Consider the following 12,107-nt stretch of genomic DNA (forward strand, 5'->3'; position numbering starts at 1 on the left):
TTTTTATAATTTAATTTTTTAAAATAATTTATAAATTTGGGAGTAAATTTAAAATTTAAATGATTCATAAATTTTACAATTTAATTACTAATTTAGTGTTTAACAAAATTAAATTCAGAAAACAAAATTTATACAATAATTTCAATTAATTTTAGATTAAGATGAAGGAGTTGAATCTTAGCCCTATTCAAACGTGTTTCCGTTCCTCTCATCTCAAACGGTCAAAATATCATGTGAACTTTTGAACATTGAAGATGACAGGATATGATGACCTCTAACACCATCCACTGGGCTCAGCTATGAAACACTGTTGACCATAATTTTCAGAGCAATACCAATAGAATGATTATTCATCACTTGGAGACAAAAAAATCCCTTGTACCCAAATATCTCTTGCCATCATGCAATCAAACAACCTCTTCATTTTTTTTTTAATATCTTTTCCAATTTTTAATAGCAAACATGATAATGTGCTTGAAAGCTCACACATGCAATTGAAACATTCTCAGTACTTCTTTACACATTGTGAAATTGGACGTTAGATTTGCCCCGTTTTCCGGTAATCTGTAATCAAATTAAATGTTACCCCCAAGAAAAAAAAAATGAAATAAATAAAGAAGGGCAGAAAGTAAGGAGGAAGAAAAGCGAAGGCTGCTTCTCCCTTTCTTTCAGAAAACTAGCTTCCTTCGCATCAACGAGGCCTGATTGCATTTCCCAGTAAAGGCGGCGAGATCTCGGATGGTTTCTCCGATCAAATCCTTGAAAATTTGCCTTTCAATGTATAAAACTGTTTCAGACATCTCAATTGGGCAGTATCCCCATCCACTGATAGAGTCTCCTGCGAGGTCCTTCTTTAGCAGACCACAAATCACCTCCAACAAATCATCCGATGCATCCCTCTCGCGAATTCTTTGAAATTCTGACCAAATTTGTTGCAATGAAGTTTCTCCACCGGCAGAATTTGCACAACTAATAGCCTTCCAGGGAGGCAATTGCTTCTTCCGATTGAGAATTTCCACGACCGTGTCGAAAGTAAGCTTCCTTTGGAGTCTAGAGACTGCGGACGTGTCTTTTCCCTCTAAATACTGTTGCTTTTCTAGCAACAGGAAGACATCAGAATCTTCAGGTAAATAATTGGAAGCCCTGATAATATCAGAAATGTAGATGAAATCACAGTCGTTTGAATTTTCCTCTGATTTTAACTTCACCTGTGAGATCGCCGGGCTCCAAATATCATCTTCAAATTCGGCTAAATGATCTGATGTTTCAACAAGAGAAATAAATTGTTAGATGATAAATTGACAAAACAACAGTACAACTCAGAGCATCATTAATAAAAATGTTCCCCCACTTTTTGATACAAGTGAAACAGTGTCCATATCAGTACGGACCATGTCAGTAACAAAAGCTTACTACACTGACAGAGAAAGGAAACGTCAATTAAACAAGAGGGAAAAAAAAAAAGCTACATCCAGCTAGCTCTCCAACAACCACTTTGTTAAGATGGCCGTGGTGGGCCATTCTAAAAAGGCATGCAAAAGCGGTCTAATCTGTCGTGGCCTTAAACGGACACCGGTCAGTCAAGTTCAGCGAAGCATATTCCTTTCGAAGTAGAGAGAGAGAACGATTGGTGTTCGATTTTCTCATGTCAGGTAAATTAAGCAGAAGAAGAAGGGATTTTTCTTTCCCCCCATTTCCGTCATCGCATTCGCATTACAGTTATTGTTAATAAATAAACATCACTCCATAATACGCCGCCGCCGTAGTCACCAATGCGATGCTCATCATTAGTGATTACGATCTATCCCACGTGACTGTACCACCGGGCACCGGCACGTATATTGAAGTCGTCTTTGGATCTTTGCTTACATGAACCGACCGGCCCTCCTCTTGCTTTTTAAACTACACTTTATAGCCAAGGAAACCAAGCTGCTTGCCTTCACTTCGTTTGGAGCAAATTTTTTAAGGTAGAATAAGGGGTTTTTTTTTTTTTTTACGTGATTAACACATAAAAATTTATTTTGAAAAAAAAAATTACAGAAAAAGTAAAGATTTTTATTACTCTATTTAGGAAGAAATAGAATAAAATAAAATTTCATAAAATAAAATTTTTTAAAATAAAATTTTTCATAATTTTTAAATTTTTTAATTTTATAGTAATTGAGATAACATAAATATTTTATAAAATATTTAAAAATTTTAAAAAGAATCTTATTAATTCATTAATTTAGTGAGTTAAAAAATAAAAATTTTTTAAAAATTATACTTTTAAAAACCTTGAACTCTTCCAAATATAAATTTTTAAAACCTCTCAACCTACCAAATTTAAGCATTTTCTTTCCATAAATTAAATATTAATTATTACTAATTTTTCCTTTTTCATATCTTCCATAAATCATTATTTACCTTCCCTCCTCAATGAAACATTAAAAAATTTCATCTTACTTCTCATTATTTTACTTATTTTAAAGAAACCTTGCTTTTGTCTCCTTCCAATCCTCCAAACGAAAGGAAGTGCTATAAATCAAGGATAATGAAATGAAATATAATAATGGATTATTTGAATACGATGGACTACTGGATAACCACTGTGCTAACCACAAGTAGGCCTAGATCTACAGCCCTAGAAACTGGCTAAAGATCACAAAAGACGTCACGTCACCTAAGCGCAAAGGCAAAATCTAGCAATCAAACTGGTTTCTGCCTCTAGAATAACCAACTGCGCAACTAACCAAATTAAACAGAGTGGCAGGTTTCCATACCTTTGAAATCAATGCTCCGTTTCATGACAGGTGAAGGAGAAGATTCCTCCTTGTAAAATGACGAGTCAAGCACCGATACTGGACTCGGTTGCAACTCAGTCGCTGTCATTTCAGCTATGCTATGAAGCAGCTTATCGCACCTCTCCAGCAGGCTCCTACCTTCCTTGTATTCCTCCATTTTCGACCTCTGTAATAACAATGCAAATAAAATTTGCATGAGAAATTAATCATCAACCCATAAACTAAACGATAACCTAAATCAACGTTGAAGTGGAATGATAACCTAAATTTATCAGGAGCTCTTCAATCTTCATTTATGATTTACCTCTGTATCAGTCTGAGAAGGCGTGCTGATACTACTTTCAGAAATGGAGGATGATTCATCCTCCGCGGGAATAAACACCTTCTCCTCCTTCTGGTAAATCTCAACCGTTGGTTTCTTGTTTCTGGGTGATCGGTTTGTGCTCTGATCTGGTACGAATCTCCTCGAACTAACTTTAGGAGACTGAACCGGAGATACTCTTCTCTGCTCAATTGAATTATTACTTACTCTCCTCTGCGTTTCAACAGTCAAAGGTCTCCTGTTGGCACTCTTCACGCTGCTCTCACTTCGAGTAGGCGAACTCGAATTCCTACCTCCGTTTTGGTTTCGTACATTACGTTCAATCTCCGGTCGTTCACGTCTGGGACTCATTGCTTGAAATGTTTCGCCGGAAATATTCGAGTCCCGGCGAACTGCAGGCTTGGCTCTAAAACTCGAAGGGGACGAATCATTACCTATTCTAGCCGACCCGTTACTCGTTGGAAAGGGAAACATCGATCTTGTCGGCTTCATTACAATGATTGGAGATTCGTCGTGTGAGAAACTCCTGTCGTACACAAAGTTTCTTTGATTCTTTTGGTGTGATGGCTTCTTGGAATGTAGAAGACCTTTGAGTTGCAGAGCCTCGAGGATTTGCTTGAGAGTCTCAAGATCCTTTGATGGCTCATCGATTCCTCTCATTTTTAGCCTCTTCTCAATCTCACCGTAGATAGACACGGCATGTTTAGGTTCAGGGAAGAAATCAGCTGAATCATAGAAGCTCTTTCTTTGTACCATGCCTTTGTGAGGTGCCCTCGCAGGCCCAACTCTAGTGTTTCTCACAGCATTATACTCCTTTGGATCTACCGTTCTGACATTCGTTGTTTGATTTTTAACGGCACCTTCTCTGATTACATTATTTGGAACATTGCTCTTTGTATTCTGCTGCTGCGACTGCTTTAACTGGAAATTGATGCCGTCGATGAATCGATATTGCAGAAGATCTCTGGAAGCTCTGGACTCTGAAGCAGATCTTCGTAGTTCAGGTTTATTGGCCTGTTCATTTTCCCATTCCGGTAATTTCTCCAGTCCCATCAGCCTTGCGATTACGCTAGGCGATCGGTGTTGCTTCTCACTATCATCTGTTTCTTCTCCATTCTTCTCGCATGTGGTGACAGATAAAATTGCAGCATTTGTACGGATCTCTTTCGGTTTAAGGCTTCCTTTGGCGTCGAAGGTTGCTCTGCTATCAAGAGAAAGTCTAGGAGCTTCTTTGCAAAATTTCCACGAAGACTTAGTGCCTTCTTTGAGCTCGAATACCGGAAGAGGAAGAGGCAATTTGGCCTGGGACTCCGGCACAGAAGATCGGAGCTCCGTCACCGGAGAGTGCTGCTGCTTCAAGTGGCCCGGAGAAGGCATTGATCTTGTTTGCTGCCCCTCCGATTCCCTCGATATTGCTGGAGACTCCACAGTCTTCTCAGACTCGGGACTAGAATCAACTACCTGAAAGTTTGATCGAAGCCAATAAAGCTGATTAATATAAGCATAATTAGCAATTCGTGCATTTTCAGAACAGTCGAAAAGAGAAATAGATAATAAACGAACCGTAGAGGGAGGGAGGCGCTTAGCGGCGTATAGGCGTTTTCCGGTAAGAATCTGGTGGCGATCAAAGATCTGAAGGAACCCTGCCATGCACCCCATTTGCTTCTCTATCTGCTTCTCCAGATTCTGTTCTCGCACCATCCCCGTCATCTTTTCAAGTCTTCTCACACACTTTACCGTTAACTTACACTCAATCTACGAAAGAGGAAAAGCTCTCTCCGGCGAAGTATCACTCTCCAATCTCCATCTCTCTCTGTCTGAGACTACATCATCATCTCCCGCTTTTCTGGTCTTTTAAAGGGTGAACGAAGTTGAAGGAAAGGCAGGGGATAGGCGAAATGACGGGGATTCCCCTTTATTTTTTCACAAATGCCAAACAAGTCTTGGCAGTTTTGGGCCGTGCGCTTTGGGTCCAGGAACCAGAGCGGGCTTGAAATGGGGATTGTGAAATTTTGAGGACTTTGTGGTGCACAGACCTGCAACTTGCAGAGAGCCTCCGTGGGTAGTGCTCTACATACGTGTCAGATGCCCATTTTCTTGACTTTCGCAAGTTTGAACAAATGAGTCCCAGACCAAGATTTTTTTCCTCCAAAACTACCCCCTTCCATTGTACATGTTTAGCGCATAACTTGCATAAATCTTGGATCTTTCTCTTTACTTTTGAAAGCACTTTGGACCATAGTTCTTATTTATAGACTTGATTTTGAGGCCATGTTTGTTTTTGTTGAATGAATCCATTTAACGCAAAATCTTCTTTTCTTTTTTTTTTTTAATCTAGGAATTTCTGCTTATTAGAATCTTGTGGAAAGTTACTGGTCTAGGACGCATAACCACAAATTTGGAAAATGCAGAAGGAATACGTCCAACATGATTATTTATCATACCAAAACAAAGATGGCATTTGGTTGAAGGCTTAGAGCTTGAAAGTGGACAGTCATATACGCTGCCATATTCTGGGACACCGATGGATGGGCAACCCCATTGGTTAAAGTTGAATCCAATGGTTCAATGTCCGGAAGCCATCTCAGCGCTCCATTGGACAACACTTGTCACGTATGGATTGAAGGATGATGATATATGTGGGGTGCACGTGTACAGTAACCTTTTTCTCATTTTCCTCCCCCCGCCACCCTGAACTGACACATATGAGCCGATTTTAAAGCCGCCCAAAGAGAGTGAAGAGGAACGTTAACGCGAATCACGAGGGAGAGATGGGGTTTTTTTTTTTTTTTATTTACCAAGGTGATTTTGGGGAGTGGGAAACATATGCCATTATCACACCTACGGAGTAACTAACGGCAGCCCGTGACCGGCTAAAAAAATAGTAACCTTAAAATAATCACATTAATGGTTCTTAAATAGCCAGGCTAGTTTAAGCAGATTGATTTTTTTTTTTGGAAAGAAATTAATATCTGGCTTTTTAGTTTTTTGAAGATATAACTTGAATTTTTTTTTCACTTTTATTCATTATCTTTTAAAAATAATTTTTTAAATTAGGTTAAAAATATTAATTATTTTTTTTTATTTTATTTTTATATATGCTAAAAATTCAGAATATGTTCTCATTTCTATCCACTATTTCACAGGTATGCAAACTGGAAATTGGGAGTTTCCTAAAACAAGTAGTAATTAGGAAACATCACATAAAGAACAATAATTGATTGACTAGGGAAAAAGCAAGTCTCTCTAGGGAAAAAGCAAGTCTCTCTCCATACCATTTTCTTCAGTTGGAATAGAACCACGAAGCCTTTCTCCATGTGACGAGACATGGAACCCGATTTAAAACTTTCCCTCCACCCATAACATCCAATAGTTCTTACAAAGGAGGTAAATGAAAATAAACTTAGAAACCTGCTATTACAAGTTAAAATGACTTTTTATAAAATAACACTAAAATTGAAGAATTTTATTTTAACAAATTGAAAATGAATGACTGAAATGAAATAAGTACCTAAGTTACGATACGATCAATGTAACTTACCTAAAAAAAAGGCTTAGAGTCCAAAATATTACAATATACTCAGTCTAGGAAGAGTAAACATCAAACCACCACAATCAAATCTCTAAAACCTAGAAATCCACCCATCTGTAACCCAAACAATAGAAGAACAAACAGTAGCTCACTAAAAACCATAGGCTCCAAGACTAGGCAACAACCATATATACAAATCATCATTAACAAAATAAGCAATAAGAGACTTGCAGCTAAGATAAAGAGAAAAACCAGCGAACTATATAAGAGCCTTTTCCTCATAGAAAGCACATATTAAATCAATATAAGGCCAAAGGACTAAAGTTCATCTCGATAGCGGGCAGAACTCTGTAGGTCTCTATATTGACCATTTGAGGGATTGAACGCTTCAAATCAGTGTCGGTAAAGTCTCCCGGAAATGCCATACCCCTAAAAATGGACTCAGAGAGGCAGATCTACAAACCCATAGATGAAATCACCAACCACCCCTGTCCTCATCCTTCATAGCCACGAGGCATTAAACATGAGTAAAACATAAGCACATCAACCCTCTTTTATAAAGAATTGCATGCAAAACAAACCACAACAAAGTAAAACCAAGCTTTATTTCTCCACAAACCTCGTCTAGAGGTAAAGAAAGGGCAACTCATGTCGAGTTGGAGAAGAGAATAGTTGTCCCCCACTCGGATGGGGTGGAGAACAGTTGCGTATTCCAATAAAAAAGAAGAGATGAGCTCTCGGCACTAAAAAAAAAAATTCTCACTCTACTAACAAAAGAGAAGGGTAAATGTTTCCATATATGTATTATTGTACACTGCGGAAGTGTGTAAACTGCAAAGAAATAAAATAAATACACAAAACACTAATATTTACGTAGTTCATCCTCTTCACATAGGACTACAATAACGGATATGTCATCTTTCACTATTATCAATAAATAACTAATCATTACAAGTTCAAAACTATATTACCCATAAACCTAATTACACCCAAGAGAACTCACACTACATAACAGCTTATAGTAAATATATTATCCTCTAGACATGACCTAATATATTTATTACTTTTACTATTACACCACAAAAGGTGTTTTCAACTACATGGGCAATAACTTTCTCATCAATGACAATAATCCATTTTTTTTGAATTTTATACCTTTCTTCACCTTAGATCGAAGTCTCTTTCCGTCAATGGGATTGCAATGGGCAGAAGCCCCTCATTAATAGGCAAAGCTACTCTCCATGGGCAAAGCCACTCTCCATGGATAAAGTCACTCTCCATAAACAAAGCCAAATAATCTTTCCATCATTCACCTATTTATAATGTTAATTCCCACTTAATTTAGGAATAACACTAAATAAGAGTTATACTCTATATAAAAAATATTCCTCTATATCGAGGAATATTTCTTACACTCAAATTAGGAAAGGGTATTCCAAATCAACTAAAATTTTGGATCATAAATCTAATATATATATATATATATATATATATATAATTAATGTTAGTTAATTACATTATCACAATTAATCTGCAACTTCTCTATCAATATTCATATGCTTTTTTAACAAGCCACATGTTTGCTTCCTTCAACTCAACTCTAACCGTATATAAATAGTATCATTAAATATATATATCCAAAAATTAAAAAGTTGGTAAACCAATATAAACTTGGAGAAAATTGGTTGAACATGCATGGTTGCCTCCTCTAGCAAGATCTTCTTGGGTCTCTCTGCTTTCCTTTTGCCAATTTGTGAAATCAGGATTTATAGTCCCAAGAAACTATAAACTTTCTTCTTCTTCCTGGAGTAAAAGAAAGTTTGTTTGCTTGTGGCTTCAACCGACCGTATACAAAATGTGTGCTATATTTAGTATGCATCTTGGTCTTCACCATCTGCAGAAATCTACTGATCAAATTCCTTTATTACATGTGCCCATTGGTCTTTGGATTGGGGCAGGTTTTTGAATCCAGTTAAGTTCATGCTTAATCTAACCAATGGAGACCCGGCCATTTTTAGAACTCAATTCCTACATGTTTGTACCGCAACTGCTATGCTAAGCTTGCTTTTCTATAATGCTCAAATATCAAGTCCTTGATGTTGATGATGGGTTTACTAGTTTTGATTCTGTTATATATATATATATATATATATATATATCCAACTTGCTTGATTGCTTATATCTAACTTCTACAAATTAATGATGATAACAATATTAAAGAATTTCTAACTTTTAATTAATTTATTTAGTTTAATTTTTTTAAACAAATTCCTAATAAATTTAATATAATTTTTATGTCTTTCGGAGGGGTTGAAAGGCAACTATGTATGACAAATTTAAGCAAAATGATAAAATTACCTAATTTAGTGGAGAAATAAGTGGCAAGCACAAATAAAATTATACATATAATCACTATCTCTTGTTTGGAATGTGATATTTTATAAGAATTCAATTTAATTAATTTTTTTTTATTAAATAGAAATAAGTATGAATTTATGAGAATTCAATTAAATTCTTTTATTATAAATGATTTATTTCAAATGAAGTTTATGTGAATTATAAATGAATATATTTTTTTACTAATTAAACTCTAATTTAAATTTGTACTCAAAATATTACAATTAACAATTATAAATTATCAATAAGAATCTTTATCATGGCTCATGTAGGGTGTGCATTAATCTGTTATAACTGAATAATTCCAACCGAACTGATAAAATTCAATTTCAGTTAATTTTAATTTTCTCTAAATTTCAATTCACTTCGATTAATAATTTTATTATCAAACAATTAATTAATTAAAAATTTAATCCAATTCAATTCAATTAATCAAATACTCGACCTAGACTTATGTATTGAGTTAGTTAAATGCTTCTTAAAGTCATCCTTTAATTGCTATTGGTTTGTAACCGGTGTTTGTTGACAAATAATTAAATTTCCATTACGAAATTTGTTGGCTGTACATTAAAATTAATATGTCATTAATTTCACAAAATAATTATTTTACAAACAAAATTTTTTAATAAAATTTAAAATACCAAATAATATTTTAAAATTAATAAGTACCTATTATATTCCATTACTACTTATTCAAATATAAACTTATGACAAAGCTTTCTGGGGTTCTATGGGTTCTATGTCCATGTGAGGCTATATCTCTTTAAACATGCTAGCCTATAGCTCTAAATTTCAAATATAAATGAATCCTCCTTAACATATCTTTCATATGTCTTGTCCATGCTCCAATGATTATTATGTATCATAGAAAAAATAATCATGCTCTCTCTCTCTCTCTTCATTATTTAACCCACATGCATTTCAGATCTGCATTCCCCCTTTAATCTTGACCTTTTCATCATATTAGCATCACCCTTTTAATGTATATACAAAATTCTATAGCCAGGTTTATAAAAGAGAAAAGAAAAGCTTACCTCAAAATGGACCCACACTCTCCATGTCCTGGTTACACGAATGTGGAGAAATACAGAGTTTAAGATCAAGTTAATGCCCAATTGGATGAGAAGTAAATTATGGACTGGAGCCTTCGAGTCCCCATGTTCTGGTTACATGAATGTGGAGATGTATGTAGAACAGAGCACAGTTTCCAAGCTGAACTTCCCATGTTCTCCCACTGACACTCTTCTCCACCACATTCCTTGATATTTTTATTGGGTTCATTTGGGTGTCACATTCCCTACCCTTCCCCTAAATGTCTTTAAAATATAGCCCACTTTTGTGGTCTGTACGTTGCAATGGGCATGGGGTGATGGTTGCTACTTTGCCCAGCCCAGAGCTTAGAATAAATAATGTCAGTGTTTATATTATAATATGGGAATTAGGGGAAGTTAGCTCCAAGCTAAGTAGATAGACATGAATATTCAATGTTGCCAAGGGGAACTGTGCCATATCTATTTGTTTTCTTTGCGATACTACCCATATGCTTAGGTTAGGATTTGCCCTTTCCCTTTTAATTTATGCTGCAAATTTTTTGATTGGGTTAGATATGGATTTGGGAATTGATGAATCAATCATGTTTGATTCAGCAAGAGGTGGTATTTTGATTCTGATTCTGATTCTTTTCTTCTTTGGGGTTTAATTAGTTGCTAGTCTGCCAACTCTATCCTCATTTCACATGCCCTTTGGGCGGGAGGAAATTGCATCAATATATATGAGATAATTTAAATCTGTAAAATATCATAATGCGATTCAATTTTAATCAATAATAAGAAAATTTAAATTTAAATATTATAATGTTGAACTTAAAATAATTTTTTATAATAATAATATTTAGCATGTTTTGATGCAAAATCTCACCCTTTATTTCACTCAATTTGTCGCAAAATAAACATATAAAAAGCAAATATTGTGAGAATTAATATCCTAAATTTTATTTTTATTGCTATTGGATTTTTTTTTTCAATTACATATGATTATTTAATTATAAATTATGCCGATTATATTTAAAGAAAAAAAAAAAAACAAATTGCTATGGCAACAGCACGTGTAAAGAAATAGGAGCTCCGTTGTATAACTAAAAACACGTGCAGCTGTTTTCCGTCTTTTGGCAAGAAGTTCCTTGTAATAAGAGCAAAGCAGCGTTGCGCTTTTGTTTGGTTTTCCCAAAAAATCATCGCATCTAACAAAGTAGTCTGTAAATAAAAAAAAATAAATAAATTAATTTGAATAAATTTACATTAAAATTTACAATTTTATATGCTTAAATATTAATTATAATTTAAAAAAAATTATAAATTAAAATTTTAATTTAGATTTTGAGTCAACATAATAAAAATTTAACTCAAATCGAATCCAAGCTATATATATATATATATACAAACTATATCAAGATAGGCCGGGAGCCCTTATTATACGTATAATGTACTCATGCTATGCCTCTTTCCTCTCCATAGGTACTCTCTGGCTGTGCCCTTTTGCACACCATACGTATGATAACGGGACCGTCGCACCCTAACATCAAAACAAAGATATTTCTGATACACAGGATCCTCTAACGAGGTATCTCTGATTATAAGAGTATGATACACGTTTAAAGGTTTTCGAGGAGAAAGAGAGAAGTTTAGAAGGCCATGTGAGAAGAAAATCTCAAAATATTATTTCAGAGTGATTTCTAGTCTGATTACAACTGAAGAGAGCAACTCCTTATAGAGACTTGGAGGCTCTTAAGATTACAGGTAACCGGTTGGAAACTGGCTACCGACACTCTTAAAGCAAAAGACAGATAAGGACACTTTATTACATTATTGACCGACAGACTTTAACTTTTACGGAGTAGTGGATAGGTTAAGAGTATCAAAATCTGAGTCGTCAGAATCGATGCCAAAGAAGTCCTTTAGCCACTGTCAGTGTACAGGTGATGGTGGGTCAGTGTTCTGGATAGCATCTTGTGACTCAGTGTCCATTGGATCCTGAGAATCTTGCCACATGGGATGGGTCCAATCAATAGGCTCGT

General features: G+C 35.3%; 1 protein-coding gene across 1 annotated transcript; it reads right to left on the bottom strand.

The window, feature by feature from the left end:
* Nucleotides 1-376: 376 nt before the first annotated feature.
* LOC110645658 (protein LONGIFOLIA 1) lies at nucleotides 377-5,252 on the bottom strand. The gene is made up of 4 exons (XM_021798880.2): nucleotides 4,669-5,252; nucleotides 3,088-4,566; nucleotides 2,763-2,949; nucleotides 377-1,258 (listed from the first exon to the last, which is right to left on the bottom strand). The coding sequence occupies exons 1-4, from the start codon at nucleotides 4,813-4,815 to the stop codon at nucleotides 669-671; spliced, it is 2,403 nt and encodes an 800-aa protein (XP_021654572.2). The 5' UTR covers nucleotides 4,816-5,252; the 3' UTR covers nucleotides 377-668.
* Between the last annotated feature and the right edge of the window lie 6,855 nt (nucleotides 5,253-12,107).

The sequence above is a fragment of the Hevea brasiliensis genome, chromosome 2 (assembly GCF_030052815.1).
Source record: "Hevea brasiliensis isolate MT/VB/25A 57/8 chromosome 2, ASM3005281v1, whole genome shotgun sequence".
Taxonomy (NCBI): domain Eukaryota; kingdom Viridiplantae; phylum Streptophyta; class Magnoliopsida; order Malpighiales; family Euphorbiaceae; genus Hevea; species Hevea brasiliensis.

Coding starts and splice junctions, on each gene's coding strand:
- LOC110645658 (XM_021798880.2), bottom strand. CDS start 4,815: ATGACGGGGATGGTGCGAGAACAGAATCTGGAGAAGCAGATAGAGAAG. Junction 4,567..4,668: donor AGCGCCTCCCTCCCTCTACG/GTTCGTTTATTA, acceptor TCAAACTTTCAG/GTAGTTGATTCTAGTCCCGA. Junction 2,950..3,087: donor CTTCTCAGACTGATACAGAG/GTAAATCATAAA, acceptor TTGTTATTACAG/AGGTCGAAAATGGAGGAATA.